The 16106-nt window shown below is 61.9% G+C and overlaps 1 protein-coding gene across 3 annotated transcripts in view; it reads right to left on the bottom strand.

Moving 5' to 3' along the window:
• Window positions 1-679: 679 nt before the first annotated feature.
• Window positions 680-16106, bottom strand: part of ASS1 (argininosuccinate synthase 1) — a 40838-nt gene continuing 25411 nt past the window's right edge. For all 3 annotated transcript variants that reach the window (XR_016225984.1, XM_051840798.3, XM_089321381.1), the window contains exons 13-16: window positions 8879-9010; window positions 5131-5287; window positions 1951-2016; window positions 680-937 (exon numbers count right to left, since the gene is read on the bottom strand). Coding sequence is in view for 2 of the 3 variants with exons in the window: in XM_051840798.3 (XP_051696758.2) it covers window positions 892-937; window positions 1951-2016; window positions 5131-5287; window positions 8879-9010 (401 nt within the window). In the remaining variant the exon portion in view is untranslated. The remainder of the gene's footprint in view (window positions 938-1950; window positions 2017-5130; window positions 5288-8878; window positions 9011-16106) is intronic.

Here is a 16106-nt window from a genome sequence, read left to right as displayed (position 1 = left end):
CCGGCCATTGCAGCCAACTGGGGAGTGAGCCAGTGGATGGAAGACCTCTCTCCCCCCCCCCCCCACCTCTGCCTCTCCTCTGTGTAACTCTGACTTTCAAATAAACACATAAACAAATCTTTGAAAAAAAAAAAAAAGCCTGTAGTTTCACAATGGTGACACACACACACCCAGCGTAGGGGGTTGGTCAAGCTGGGCTCTGTCTCTGGCAGGGCCTTGGTAAGGTGGTTCCCAGAGACAGGTCTGCAGGTTGAACATTCTCGCAGCTTGCCACCTCAACTCTCCCTGGTTCCCTGGCGCAGGCCACGGGGACACACAGCTGGTGACAAAACCCCAGGCTCTGAGCCAGGGTCCCCAGGGGCACCTCTAGATTGCTAGTTTGGGATGGAGGGAGAGGGGTCAGTCCCTAGGTTCTCTGGCCAACGGGGTCTTTGGCAAGCCTGAAATCAGAAAACACAAGGATCAGGCTAGGGAAAGCGTGATTGACACCCCCCAGGCAATACACACGTGTGCATTCACACATACACACATGTGTTCACACACACGTGCAATGCACTCACAATACACACATGCATATACTATATACACATGCACATGCATGCACACACATGCACACACGTGCACACATGTGCACACACACACACCCCTCAGGGGAATAAAGAAACAACAGACTAATGTGTCTTTTCTTAGCTGTCATTTTATGGCTTCCCACGGCAGCAGCCCCCCATGACCACTTTCGCAGCCTACGGGGGACCAAGGAACAGAGCCGGAGCCAGGCAGCCCCACGACGCTGCGGGCGGGGAGAGCGCGTCACCGTCGACGCCGTCACTGCCACCGGGACAATGGGTGCGGGCGGCCGGCGGAGGCCCTGGCCCCGCATTGTCAGCCCCTCTATTTGGCGGTGACCTTGCTCTGAAGACGGTGATACTCCTTCAGTCTGTGAACCAGATTCAAAACAAAGGAAAATGCGAATGAACAATAGCGACACGCACTCTGTTCAATTAATTCTGGCGCAAGCGGGGCAGCTGCTCCGGCGATGTCTGCCTCTGCCTTTCTCTCTTCGCTCTCCGGCCGGGCCCCTCCCGCCCTCCAATCAGGATAATGTAATTAATTTACCTTGGGGGGGGGGCATTGTTTGCCATTGTTGCAGACAAAGCATTTAACTGGCAATGGGACCAATGGAGAAACCATTATGAAAACCCAGTGTGTCCTGGGCCATTTAAAAGGGTTTAGAGAGTCGTAAAACACAAACAGGGGGCCAGGTGGGGGGGCAGGCAGTCGGGCTGGGGTCCGAGGAGGCTCCAGGGATGGAGACTGGCTCTGGGAAAAGGGATGGATCTGTGCCAAGGACAAGGAAACAGGCTTGCTTCTTCTTGCACACCCCAAGAGAGGGGGCCTGCGGATGAGCTGGAAGGAGAGGCTCTCTGACTCAGCTCCACCACTTCCCAGCTGTGTGACCCTGGGCAAGTCACTTAACCACTCTGGGCCTGGTTCTGGTGGTCACTGCTGACGAATGGCCACCCTAGCTCAGGCTGCAGGCAGGAGCCCCGACAGGCTCCCACGAAGCATTTACTGCCCCTGTGAGCAGGTGCAGGGCTACTCTGGGAGCCTGGGAGGGGTCGTCAGAAGTAGGACTTGACCCCAGGACTGAGAGCGGACAGACAGCATGAGCCACCCCCAGGGCCACGTGGGACCTACAGCTCAGGGACGTGACCCGAACACCTGCCCGGAGCCCCTACAGCTGGAGGGCACGGAGGTGAGTGAGGGTCAGCCCTGGGGACGCGGGCCCAAATGCTCAGGACCCTCCGTGGTGCTGCCGAGGGTGCAGAGCAGGGGCGGGGGATGGGCAGGCAGAGGGACAGGCACACGGCTCAGCGAGGGCAGGGTGGCGGCAGAGGTCCAGGTGGCATCAGAGCCTGTGTGCCACCCCGGGGGCCCCGGGCTTCTCACCTGAGTGAGTTGATGTTGATGAAGCCGGTGGCATCGATGGGCTCATAATCTCCCTGCACGTTCATGCTGTGAGGAGAGACGGGCGGGCGTGGGAAGGAGCCCCGAGGCTGGGGACAGTGCCCTCGCAGCCGCCCAGGCCATCCCCTACAGCCCCACACGGGGCGCCACCGAGCCCCGCCCACACTTGGCCTTGCGTTTCTGTCCAGCTCAGGAGCACTGGACCGGGACGGCCCCACGGGAATCCCCAGCAATCTGCAGTTGGTGCCCAGGTTGGCCCTGGCTCAGTTGGCACAAGCCAGCACGTGCCATCTGGACCAGTTCTGCCCTCGGGCCTGTGGTGGGCTCAGAGAGGAGGGTCCAGGACCAGCCCTTCTGAGTGCCCTGGCCTGGAGGGTCGAGAGGCACCAGGCGCGTGGGTTGCAGTGGCCAGATGGCGCTGTCCACCCGCACAGCAGCCCCAGCTCCCAGTGCACGAGTGCCCCACAGGGTCACCAGGAGCCGTCTCCGGGGCAGCTGCTGCTGCCCCCAGCAGGACAATCACTCCCACTCTCCAGGCACCGCAGCCTTCGCCTGCTGGGCTCTTCCCACTGAGCTGCCCCACCCCTGCAATCCCTCAAGCCTTGGGTCTGAGCTCGGCCTTCCCCATTGCAGCGCCTAGGGGGTGAGTGGGCATGCCCAGGACATCCGTCTGACCTCTGGGGACCAGGGCTCTGAGGTCATCATTGGCTCCACCCGCATCATCCATTCATCATTTATTCCGGCATGTGCCAAGCGCCTGCTACCTGCCGCCCAGGCCCTAGCAGGTGCAGAGGGGAGCAGGGACAAGACCAGACAAGCAGGCCACAGCCCACTGGCTCTGCTGCTGCTGCGGGTGCCAGCACCCAGGGCCTGTGGTTGCAGGTGCCCTCACTCTGGGCCTCTGAGTGTGAGGAGGGGTCCCTCATCACATCCTGCTCTCAATCAGCCCCTTGTCTTCGTCCAGCCTGGGGACAAAGCAGTCTCGAGGTTCTCCATGACAAAGAGCTGGCCTGTCCCCCGGAGCCCTCCCCAGAGAGGTGAGATGGGGCAGGGCGGGGCTGCTCTTTCCCTGGCCCCGAGGCTGGCCTCTGCCTGTGCTTTCACAGACTCTGGACTTCTCACAAGAATAATGGGGTCTTGGCCCCTGCCCCCACGGCCTGGCCCTGACCTTCATCTGGCCTTGAAGCTGAGCGTGCAGCCACCCCCAGCCCCCGCTGCTCCTCCCCCTCCAGGGCTCAGGCACTCCGGCCACCCATAGCCAAGCGCCAGCGACTTCCTCCAGGTACAGCAGGCGCTTAGGGAAGGCTGGGTCTAACAGAACTTGCTGTGGGCGGCAGAGTTGGGGGGGACATAAGGCTTAACATGACCCCCACACAAACCATCCAACAGGCTTTGGAACCCAGCCTCACCCCCCGGCTTGCAAGGGCCCCGTCCTGGCCCAGGGAGAAGGCAGGTGCGCCCCCCGCCCCCATCCCGGGTGTCACCGTCAGAGCCGGCTCCCCCGGGCTGTCCTCCAGGTCGGCCCTTGCAGCTGCCCCAGCAGCGCCTGCCGACGCCAGCCAAGGCACAGACGAGCGCCCCGAGGCCGGCGAGCGGCGCGAGGGGCTTTCTCAGGAAGCGGAAAAGGTGGTTTTAAAAGTGAGCTCTGGGGTGGGGGAGAAGGTGGGTACCGAGCTCACAATGATTTTTTTTTTTACCTCCCCTGACGGTCTGCAGAGAACTCTGTGCTTTTATTTTTGCTCATTCGAGTGGCTCTGACCTGCTCTATAATTACGTTACTTTCTACCTACTGTGCCACGGCATTTCCAGTTCTGCCACCTCGAGAGGCTTCCTCGCTGGTCCCTGTGACGCTGCCACTCAAGGGCTTTCAAGTCAGCGATGTAGAAATCAGAAAGAAAGGGAAATGGTCGGAGACGCAGTGAGAATAAATGCTCCCGCTTTTCTCTCCTTTCCCCCCATTCCCTTTTTACTTTATTCATTTAATCTCCCCGAGGGAGACTGCGAGGCTTAATGAAGGGTTGGACGGATTATTAGAGGCTGCTGATTTGGAGGGGGAGGGCAGGGAGAGCCAGAGAGAGAAAGAGAGAAGATAATTTGACATTTACCCCGACTGATCTAAACTGATTCGGTGATATTTATGGCTTAGAAAGTGTTTGGAAAGATGGAAGCGCCGAGAGAAGGCAAAGGAAAAAAAATAATATTGACTGCCAAACAAAACTCGTACTTGAATTCCCAGCTGGTCTCGGCCTGAGCGAGGCCGGGCCCAGGCCCCCTGCCCCCACCTCTTGTGGGGTCAGGTAACCTCCCCAGGAGACACCCCACTGCACTGTCTCCGATGTAGACCCAGGTGAGGCTGATACGCAACCGCGACCGCGACCTTGACCCCACCCACAGGGGCGGGGCCCTCCACGCTCACCGGGCACTCATACGGCCCCGCACACGCCCTCTGCATCCCCCCCCCCCCCAGGCTGTCCCCACCTGTGCCTCTCTAGCACCTTCAACCCTGGGCGCTCCTCCACTCGTGAGCTCAACGGCCGATTGGACGGCTCTCCTGGGAAAACCCAGAGGACGCTCCCGAACACAGCGGCCGTGCCCACGCCCCCAAGCCCAGGGTGATTCAGGGCCTGTCTCCCCCTCCCACACCTGAGCCCTCCCAAGTCCTCCCGTTTGTCAAATCTGCCTGCTTGAGTCCCAGAACCTGCAGCCTGCTCCCACTGGGCGCCCTGCGTCCCACCCTGCCGGCTCCCACCCTGACCCAGCCCGACCTCAGGACTGAAAACGCACACGGGGTCTTGTCCTGTCCTTTAAGGCTGGGCCCTCCTCCCCACCCCCACCCTCTGCAGTGCCTGGGATGTGCCAGCCTCTCCCGTGCCTCCTCCCCACCCATTCACGCCTCCTACCAAGGTCCGATGCAAAGCAGTGCCTCCTCCATCCCCTGATTATTATACCCAGCTGGAGTATCCGCCCTCGGCCCTCCCCCACGTACTGTTGCCACCTTTCCTAACCCACGTCCCGGGGGCACTGGAGGCGTATCTTTCTCCCCAGATAGCCAAACTCTCCATGACTGTCTCCCCACGATGGGCCCGACAGGTGCTCAGTCAGAAGACTGGCTGTGAGGCGCGGGCCGAGCTGGAGGACAGGACGAGGGGCAGGGGCACCTACCTCACCAGCTCCTCGTTGTAGAGAGACAGGGGGGACTCGCGGCCAAGGATGTACACCTGGCCCTTGAAGACAGACACCTGCACTTTGCCTTCCACCCGCTCCTGGGACTTGGCGATGCAGTAGCGGACGAACTCACACTCGGGGCTGTGCCAGAAGCCTGTGGGGAGGAAAGGTGAGGGTGTGGGAAGGCTTCCCCACCCCACCCCCAGCACCCGGGTTACAGTGGAACGTCCTGCCTCCCCCGAGCCGGGGCCTCTGGAAGGGCTCGTTCCCGCATGAGCTCCCGCACACACGCACTCGCAAACGATCCGTCCTGCAGCCTTGCAGGGGGCCTGTGGGCCAGGAGGAGGGGACGGGCCCACTGCTTCAGCGGGGGGGGTGGTGCCACAGGTCAGAGGACACAGCAATGAAGGGGCCCCTCCCTGGCCCAGGGAGGGGGAGACACTGATATGGGGGGGAGGCAGGAAGGACTGAGACGCAAAGTGCCCGGGGCTGAGCAGTGTGGGTGCCCGGGATGGGCAGTGGGAGAGTGGCCTGCCCTGGACCTCAGCTTCCCACGGCAACCTCCGTGCTTCACCCTCAGTGGGGCTGGGACGCCGCAGGTGGGCGGCTGGAAGAGCCTGGGAAACGTGCTCATCCCTTCTCCCCTCACCCTTGTCCCCCAGAGCCCTAAAGGCCAGGAGGGGGTAGGTGCCCAGTCCCCAGGCTGCTCAGGGCCTTGGAGACAAGGGACAGCTGTCGCCTTCCTCTCCGGTCTCTGCTGAAGGAGGCCGCAGCCAGGGCTGGGGGAGGGGCAGCGCCCGGCATAGGGTTTCTGTGAAACGGAGCCGGGAAGGTGAGCCCACCTGGGCAGCTGCAGGGCCAGATGGTGCTCGATCCCTTGCCCTGATAAAGGGCAGGGTCGCGGCTATTGTTGGCGGCCCAGGCCTCCGGGGACACCTGCTGAGGCTGCCCGTGGGAAAGGAGACAGCCCGGGGTCCTGGGCTTGCAGGGGCGGGGAGGGCCGGGCAGGGAGAGGAGAGGTTGGATCCTCCCTCTTCAGCATCCCACCACGTGAGTTGCTACCCCAGCCCTGACAGTGGCAGAATCTCCCAGCCCCTCCATTTGCCTGAGGAGCTCACGGCACCGGCAGCTTTCCCGGCAGGCCGTGCGGCGTGCCTTGCGTCTGCAGCTTGGATGCCGGCTCTCACCGTCAGAGAGGGAAAGAGCCTATCCGAAGTCACACAGCGGGGTCTCGGAAGACCCCAGGGTGGAGTGCTCCTAACTCAGCCCAGGGCTTCTCCCGGCACACAACGGAGACCCCATCCCCACCCCGGGCGGGGACACTGACGTCCCTCTTCGACCCCCAGCCCCCAGCATCCTGGGCTTGGCCATCTTCGGAAGTTGGGATAATGAGCCCATTAAGTTCCCAGGCTGGGAGATGGAGGTAGCGATAAGGACAGGGATGCCGGGACCTGAGCTTTATCTCCGGATCTGCTGCCCCCTCTGCGGTCTTCTGCTCAGGTTTCTTTTCCCAGTGGGCCCGGCCTGGCCAGGGGACAGGAAGCCCACCTGACTGTGGGGGGTAGGCCCCCGCAGGTCCCCAGGCTGCTGCAGAGGTGCAGTGGGCAGGGCCCAGGGCGGAGCTAGAGGGACGCCCCGCCCCCCACCCATGCTGCAAGGCTGGCGGGGCACTCTGCACCCATCCTTTCAGACAATCTCCTTGGGATCTGTGCTCCAGGCTTGCATTACTGCTGGACAAACTGGGCGGGGACCAAGCAGAACTGCGGCCCCATAGGAGCCACTCCATGGAGCCCCTATAGGGTCCTGCAATCAGGGTCCCACCAGGCTGCTCCTGGAGGAGGGGTGTGTCTGACCCCCATTCAGCCAGACCCGGACATGTGGGCATGCAGGAAGGGGAGAGAGGAGGAAGCCAGGGCAGCAGGGTGCAGGTCGGGGGGGGGCTTCCTCGTGCCTCAGTCTCCCCAGCTGTGCCCTGGGGCCCCCAGGCACTGCAGCCTAGTGGAGAGCTCTGAACCAGAAGAGCCACATGGCACTGGGTGGACCCGAGCCTGGGCCCTGCCACTGACAGGAGGGGGAGACTGAGGCTCAGCCAAGGCGAGACCCCCGCTCCTGACCCGCCCTGGGGACCCTGCAGGTGGGTAGCCCTCTCTGGGAGACGGCTCTCTGCGCCAAGCCCCCTCCCAGGAGCTCGGCCAGCGTCCGCTCACTCAGTCCCCACCGAGGGGCAGGTTGTTGCTGTCCCCAGTCTTCAGATGAGAAAACTGAGGCACAGGGGGCTACATAAAGTGCTGAGGGCAGGGCACGGTCAGGTCTCCCTTGGGTGACAAGTCGCATCTGTCAGGGACAGGCAGCTGCTGTCCAGGGGCCTGGCCAGGTTAACGGAGCCACAGCTCTGCCCACGCCTCACTGCCTCCCTCTCCCTGAGGTTGGAATCCCTCTGAAGTTGCCCAAGCCCTGTTTCTCACTTGGGACCGGAGGACACAGCTCCAGCAGCCAGGACACCCAGCGCCCCCAGGGCACCCCCGTCCTGGGCTCGAAGCTGCCTCTCACCAGCCACGAAATCCTGGATGAGCATCTCCACCCGCACGGGCAGCTGAGATGGAGGACGCGGGCCAGGTGCAGGCTCTGGGCCTGGCAGCGAGGGAGCAGGGGAGGCGGCGGCCTCTACCCCGACGCCTGGTGCCGAGCCGCCGGCCAGGTGCTCCCTCTGCGCGGCAGCCTGCTCTGCCTTAGCGATGCTCCCACTCTGTAACCCAAATCCAGCTTTCAGCGCGAGATCCCGCCGCGCTCCCGGCCCGCGGGGGACAATGGTATTTAAACACCTGTCTGTACGTGGGAAGGGGGCTCGGCTCTCCAAAGCTGCCAGCAACAAAGGCGGCAGCGAGGAACCACCCAGCCTCTGGAAGCCCTCAGAGGAGTTAGAGGGGAGGGGGTTTGATGGGAGGAAAGAGCCTCGGCCTCCAGACCCCCAGAGGTGTCGGGGTGTCCTTGGGCAGCTGCTGCCCCTCCCCCCACAGTCGGAGGGGCTGTCTGATATTTCCTATAATTTTCGCATGTCACAATTTTGTTTTCCTTCTGCAATCTTTTTAAAAGTCTAAGAATGATTCTTAGCTCACGGCAAGCTGAAGGCAAAGAGGCGAGAGGCTAGACCGGGCTCGGGGCCTGCCGTGTGGGGGCCCACAGGTGACAGCTGCATGTGGTCAGGAGGTCTGGACGCCATCTCTGTGACAACACGTGGTGGTGCGCAGGCTCGGTCTCCACGCCTGGAAGATGAGCAGCCGCCCACCAGGGTCCTCACGCCACCTGCCAACTGCTCCTCGTGGTGCACTGGGCACGCGGCTGGGCTCAGGCCCTGTGCTCGCCTGGTGGTCTCACGGCCAACATCTGGCTCATGCCAGGCTCAGGGGCGGGGCTGGGTTCACGCACTGGGAGACAGCCCAATCCCGAGTCAGACCCTGCTGGGCTCTTCTCCTCTGAGCCTCAGTCTTCTCATCTGTGAAATGAGCTGCGGGGCCCCTAGGAGGTTGTGGGGGGACCCCGAGGGATGGCGCACAGCACCACCAAGCAGCCAGCCCTGGCAGGTGCGGGGCTGGAGCGGGCTTCGGGACGACCACCCCAGGCCATATGCAGTGGGACGACACCTTCAGCCTGCATCTTGGCGGGGGTGGGTGGGGACCTCACAGAGACCGGCCAGGGATGGAATGCGGCGGCGGGGGTGGGGGGGAGGCAGGAGGGTCTCACGCACCGGTGTACACCAGCTCGGCGAATTTCAGGCCCAGGCCCTGTTTGATTCTGCGCACTTCGCGGTCCATGGTGAAGGCCTCAATGTCTAAATGAGCGTGGTACAGGATGGTCCCTGCTGGGGTCTCGTAGATACCTAGCCATTTTTCCAGGCAGGGGGAAAGGGAGAAAAAAGAGAGAAACGCATGAGACCCAAACTGTCAGCAAATGACAAAAAAAAAAAAAATAATAATGACTCGTCTGACAGGAGACAAGCCGGTCGGACCCATTCACTCCCAGCTTGCTGCAAAATGCATCTGTCATTATGTTCACGCTGGGGCCACGACAGTCCACTCTGCGGCTTGCGGGGAAAATGTCTAGATGCCCCCTTTGAAGAGGCCCTCCAACGCCGGAAAATGACAGGGTTTCCGAGCGGCCCGCCCCTCCCCGGTGCATGCCCACCGGCCCGCGGCTGAAAACCTGTAATTAAACCGACTTCGGTGGATCCCAGGCCCCAAATATCCCTTCCTCCCTCCCTCCGGGGAGCTGGGGGAGGGGGCGGCCGTGCACACACATGCACATGGGTGTACACGTGTGTGCACGCGTGCTGCCTTTGGCGGTGGTCCCTCCCTGCCCCACCGGCAGCCGTGTCTCTGCAGAGACCGCGCAGGGTGGGGCTGGGGTTGGGTCATCACCTGGGCTGACGCTGGGAGCATCTCAGGGATGGGGATGTGTCCCAGGGGATGCTGGGAACTGCCCCAAGCCCGCTGAGTCGCTGACCAGTGCTGTCTGCAGCCCACGGAGGCCCAAACCCAGAAGGTGAAGGAGGGGCTTTTGCTACCCCCCCGCCCCCCCGCAAACAATCTGCTCAGACCGGCTGGTGTTGGAGAGATGCCGGCCCTGGGCCAAGCCTGGTCCCTCTCAGAGGACCGGCAGGCGAGGGTGCTGAAGGGCCAGGAGGGAGGGTGCCCACGCCCACCCGGGCCCGGCCCCCGCGTGCCCCAGCCTGCAGCTGGAACGAGGGAACGCTGAGTGTCAGCTGGCAGGTTTTTGGTTCTCTTCCTGTGATCCTGAAAACAGACCAGGACTGTCTTTCCATGCTGGCAGCTAAGAAACCAACAGATCAGAAAGCACACCTGTGTCTCCAGGGCACCATCCGCAAGAGCCAAAAGGTGAAGCGACCCACGTGTCCATCCAGAGGGGCCTGGTGCAGGACGTGGGCACCCGCCATAGTGGACTGTTACCCGGCCTTGAGGTGGGTGGAGCCACGAGCGCTTAAGACCCACACCAGGAGCCTGTGGATTCAACTTCCATCTCTGCGCCCGATTCCAGCTCCCTGCTGCGCCGGGCCCTGGAGGCAGCAGGGTGGCGCAAACGAGTGGGTTCCTGCCACTCACGGGGAGACCTCGGTTCTGCTCCTGGCCCTGGCCCTGACCTAGCCCTGGCTGCTGTGGGCGTCTGGGGAGTGAATCAGTGGATACGGGCTCTGTCTCTGCCTCTCAAATGAAATAAAAATAATTAAAAAAAAAACCACGAAGATACATGAAGACATCACAATGTGGTGGACCTTGAGGACTTGCTGTGTGGGGGAAGCTGGTCACAAAAGGGACTGGGTGGGGCCAGCGCTGTGGCGAATCGGGTTAAGCCATTGCCTGCAACACCACATCCCACATGGGCACCAGTCGATTCCTGGCTGCCTCACTTTTGATCCAATTTCCTGCTAAGGCACCTGGGAAAGCAGTGGAAGATGGCTCAAGTGCTTGGGCCCCTGCACCCACATGGGAGACCTGGAAGAAGCTCCTGGCTCCTGGCTTCAGCCTGGCCCTGCTCTGGCCATTGCAGCCATTTGGGGGAGTGAACCAGCGGCTGGAAGATCTCCATCTTGGTAACTCTGCCTCTCAAAAAAGTTTAAAAAAATTTTAAAGGGACTTCTGTAGGTCCCCTGAGTAGTTAGATTCAGAGTCGGAGATAGAGGAGAGGGTGCCGGGGCTGGGGGGGGACAAGCACTCTGAGGGGGTGCAGTTTCAGTTTTGCAAGATGAAAATGCTTTGTGGCCGGGTGGTGGCGACGGCCTCCCTGCAATGACCATCTTTTGAGTGCCACCGAACGGCACACTTAGCCACGGTGACGATGTGTACATCACAATATCTTTGACCACAATTAAAAAAAAAATGCTCTAGGCCGGCGTCGCGGCTCACTAGGCTAATCCTCCGCCTGCGGCACCGGCACACCAGGTTCTAGTCCCGGTCACAGTGCCGGATTCTGTCCCGGTTGCCCCTCTTCCAGGCCAGCTCTCTGCTGTGGCCCGGGAGTGCAGTGGAGGATGGCCCAAGTGCTTGGGCCCTGCACCCCATGGGAGACCAGGAGAAGCACTTGGCTCCTGCCATCGGATCGGCGCGGTGCGCTGGCCGCAGCGCGCCGGCCGCGGCAGCCATTGGAGGGTGAACCAACGGCAAAAGGAAGACCTTTCTCTCTGTCTCTCTCTCTCACTGTCCACTCTGCCTATCAAAAAAAAAAAAAAAAGCTCTAAAAACCCAAACCAGAATGGAGATTGCTTTTGGCCCTGTAGCCCCACCGAGACCCGGGGTAGGTGAAGTCTGTCATTCACCAGGGGCCTCCTCCTCTGGGAACCCCTCCAGGCTTGGATCTGCAAGTCTGGGACGCAGCCGCGTTAGCGCCCGTGGGAAGCGCCCTGGACACAGTGCTCTGCCCTTTTAGCTGCAAGCCTGACCCTCAGACAGACGGGAGCCCTGCACCGAGGAGAGAGCCGAGGCAAACCCTGGGCTCTACCGAGCAGTCCTTCAATACCAACACGCCGATTTTACAGACGGCAAGACTGAGACCTGTGGAAGGGATCGGCTTGCCCAAGGTCACCCCACCAACTAGAAGGGGGACGCGGCCAATCCCCGGGCCTCTGTCGCAGCCCCAGCTTGCCACTCGAGGGCTTTGGCACAGTCACCTGGAACGAGGTATGGCTGTTGTCCTCAGTGTGGCTCCGAGAGGAGAATGTCCCCCCACCGCCTCCAGGTTCACGCACAAACAAGGCCCAGGCCTCAGTTCCCGGGGCAGGGAACCGCCTCGTGGTTGTCCACCCTCTGGGCACTGCAGAAGGTTCCCCAGTAAGAAGAAAAGCCACGAAACACAGCCCACATCTACAGCCCCTGATCCTGTTCTCACGAGAGTTAAGGTTGTGTTGGAACGTAAAGCTGTGTTCATGTCGCTGCTGCCATGTGTCTGTGCATGCGCACAGGCGTGCAAACGTGTGTTTTTGCACCATGTGCATAGGGTGCAGGGCATGTGTGTTCACACACGTGCAGGAATACACACACCCATATTGTACATGGGCGTGGTGCACACATGCAGGCAGGTGTGTGCCCACACATGTGTCCGTGTGTGTGCGTGTATGCGTGTGTTTTAAGGATCCTCCCTCTCTCCACAGGGTAGGGGTAGAGGGTTTCTGTGTATCTCCTCTTGAGTAGAGGACTTAAAAGAAGCGGATGACAGAAACCTGATGCTGAAAGACTGGATTCAGGGCTTTTGACAGTCGGCACACAAACCACTGAGCCAAGAGAAGGAGGAGGTGACAGCTGCGTCTCTGTGCCGCTGTGGAGGAGACAAGACATCTCCGAGTGACACGCACAGCAGCTCCGAGTGTCTATTTTCATCTCCTCGTGTTTACAGGAAAAAGACAGCGTGTCAGCCAGGGCTCCACGAGCCGCTTCAATCACACCGCAATTACCGCGGGAGCGGGCGAGGACCGCGGAGGAAGGGGTGGGGCCCACAGCTGTGATGGCTTAAATTCTTCTCATCTTGTTCCCCGGCGACCTGAACCGAGTGGGAACCGGGTGGGATCCGCCAACTCGGCCGGGGGGCCGCCTGGACCGGTGGCTCTGGGCCTCCAGGAAGGCAGGAACCAGAGAAAGAACCTGCAGGAGGGAGGTTGGCCGGAGCCCAAAGGCTCCCGTCTTAGGTACCAGGGCCAAGGCTGGAGGCGGTTGCCATGGTGATGGGGAGGCGAGTCAGGGCCGGCCTCTCGCCATCCTCAGCCCAGCAGGCCCTGTCCCGGGAAGTCAGAGAGGACCTCGGAGCTGCCACCCCAGGCCTGCGGGCCTGAGGGCCCCTCCGCTACATGGGTCTCCATCTGGAAGGTTCCATCTGAACAGAGGTTTGGCAGGACTGGCCAGGTGTGTGGGCAGGTAGGACAGGTGGTGACGGGCAGCCCCGGTTCCTAACTCCTAAGAAAGTGGAGGAGGAAGGGAGAGATGGGGAGGGGGCGGAGAAACAGAGAGGAGCAGGGAGCAAGGCCGGAGGAGGCAGAGGTGAGGCGGGCAGGGAGGGAGGAGAGCTGGCCAGTGTGGGGCCGAGAGGGAAGGTGAGTGGAAGGACAAGGACGCGCGCGGGAGCCGAGCAGCCCCCCTTCTCCTCCCACTGAGTTCATTTACTCCACTTAATTAGCCCCCCTCCAGCGTTAAAAAGATAATGTGATAATGACAATGCGGCAACAGCCACAATACCGCAAAAGCCACTCCATCTGCAGCTTCTGCAGCCCCGGACCCTGACCCCACGGCCCCCGGTGCCCCCGACCAGGCCACTCTGGACCCAGGGCCCTGCCCGACGCTGCCCAACGCCCTGTCCCCTCCCCCCCTCCCCAGACAGCAACAAGCCCTCCTTGCCGTCCAATTACGAGCTCTGTAAAATCAGTGCAAGTGACGGAGGCGGACCAGAGCACCCCCGACCTCCGCCCTCCCTCTCACAGCCGGATATTTGGAGTAGGGCAATTCACCGGGCTACTTTCTCCCCTCACCACCCAGCCCAGGCGGCAGAACGAGCAGTTGGAACAGCTGGTGCCCAGAGAGGGAAAAGAGCCCACCTGATGACCCACAGCAAGTCCTTTCCCAAAGACTGCGGAACTCCAACTAAACTCCAGGTCTTTAGGGACAGCACCTGGAGGCACACACAGCACTGGGCACAGAGAAGAGGGGCTCCAGCAGCCTCATCCTGCGGGGCGGGGAGGCCACGGGATCGGAGCAGGTGGGGCTGTCATGGCTCTGCCTTTCTCAGCTCGGGACTGAGACACAGGCAGCAAGTCCACCATGCAGACTTAGCATTCGATCCACACAACCACCCATTTCACAGGTGGGGCTGTTGAGGCTCAGGGCGGGCAAAGCCTGGACCCTGACGCCAGCTCCTCCCCAGTGCCCCCAGGGCCAGCCTCCTCCAGATCCAATAGGTCGCCTGGGGTGCCCCCTACCGTTCTGCCCCGCCCCACAGAATGGTCCCACCCTACCCTCTCTGTTCCATGTGAGGCCGCCACCTCTTCCAGGATGTCCACCCAGACAGCGCAGGCCAGGCCTTCATCACTACCTGCCCGCCCAGCGGGGTGCTCTTTCCCACGCTGACCCTGCTCTTTGCAGAAGAGGCAAGCACTTGACATTCACCACACCAGCCGCCCTGATCGACTGGGAATGCCTGCCAGCAGCCAGCCGCAATCACCTAGCACTGTCTGCCTGGACGGGGAGAAGGCTGGACAAGCGCTGGACCAGCAGGCTGCCTCCTGGGGGTGGGGGGTGCACACCTGGGGTCAGCCCTCTCCGGAGACCCCGCTCTTGGCCTCCTCTCCAGGCCCTCCGTCCAGGCCCTGCCTCCCAGTCTGGGAGGGCTCATTGTGCTGACTCCCAAGGGCAGGGGACAAAGGCGCATTGAGTCAGACCTTGGTGTAGGTAAGAGACAGAGGTAGGCCGGGATAAAGGGAAGGTAATTAGCATTATTGTTCTCCGAGAGGCCTTCCCGGGCTTTCAGTCCTGTTGTTAGTCAGGACAATAGCGGAGGAGGAAAGAGCCCCAGGAAGGAGGCAGAGCGGCTGCAAGCCCCCCCCCCCCCCATATCCAGATAATTCCAAAGAGGCCACATCACATCACACCTGGGGACACAGGTGACAAGTCCAAGGTCGCGAGGCCCAGCAGAGCAGACCTCCCAGACCAACAGGTGACATCTGGTGACCTTGGATTTCAGAATCTTCATAAAAACACCGGGAAGGGGCCGGGGTTGTGGGACAGAGGATGCAGCAGGCGCCCACACTCCCAGATCGGAGCGCCCATTCTAGTCCCGGCTGCTCCACTTCCGGTCCAGCTCCTACTAATGTGCCCGGGAGGCAGCAGAAGGCGGCCCCAGTGCCCTGTGGGAGATGGGGACGGAGCTCCCGTTATAGCCATCTGGGGACTGAACCAGCAGATAGAAGTATGTCCGTCCCTTCCCTCTGCCACTTAAATACACAAATCTTAAAGCGAAACTCTCCTCTAGGACCAAGGGCTGAGCTACACTCGGCTGAGCTGTATTGGGCTGTCGCTCCAAATCGGCCCAAAGCAGGGCAGAGACCCCGCCCGGAGCACCAGAGTTCAGAAGTTCAAGGGCCCGACCCAGGGGCTCTCACTGCAGGGACCTTGCCCTCTCCCTCCCTGCACCCCACCACCACCCGCCAAGAACCCAGCCTTGCTTTTCCCACGCTGCAAGACCCTTGGACTCCTGAGGTTCCCTTGTAGGCCAGGCAGGGAAACCGAGGCCCAGAGCGTGGTGTGGCTGAGGGACCGGTTGCCCGGAGAAGACGGAGGTGCCTGCCTGGGGACCGGCCCCCGTTTCCCCGCCCCAGGCCCAGCAGAGGTGGGTACAGGGCCAGGTGGCCTACAGGACACGGCAGAGGAAGGTCCCAGCTGTCCCTGGAGAAAGGGCCTGTGCCCAAGGCCCCGCCGGCACACAGGGTGCACCCCCGACCAGATCCCCGCTTTGCCCTGCCTCCTCCTCTCTGGGCGCTGAGCAGCAAACAGAAGGCACGTCCGTCCCTTGGAGCTGCTGTGTGTGCAGGGCCTGGCCCAGGGCTCCCCCCAGGGGCCCACTTCCCCGCGAGCCCCGCTCTGTGCCCTCCCCGCCCCCGCGGCTGACGGGGCTCTCTGCTTCTGCTCCTCAGGCCAACATCGGCCAGAAGGAAGACTTCGAGGAGGCCAGGAAGAAGGCCCTGAAGCTCGGGGCCAAGAAGGTACCAAGTGGGCGGCGGGGTTGGGGCCAGACGCAGGCCTGGATCTGCAAGGGGCTCCGGGGCTCCTGTGTCGCCCACCGCAGCCTCCTGCCCCCAGTGTGACCCAGCCCTGCAGATGTGCATCGCCATCCTCTCCCTGCCCTCCTGGCCACTCTGCTACCCACTCCCCACCCACCTATCCCATCCCCATCCATCCGCCTCCCTTCTCCCATCTGCCCATTCC

The sequence above is a fragment of the Oryctolagus cuniculus genome, chromosome 1 (assembly GCF_051225735.1).
Source record: "Oryctolagus cuniculus isolate XC-2025 breed Fujian yellow rabbit chromosome 1, ASM5122573v1, whole genome shotgun sequence".
Lineage (NCBI taxonomy): Eukaryota > Metazoa > Chordata > Mammalia > Lagomorpha > Leporidae > Oryctolagus > Oryctolagus cuniculus.
This window is presented reverse-complemented; position numbering and strand designations above follow the sequence as displayed.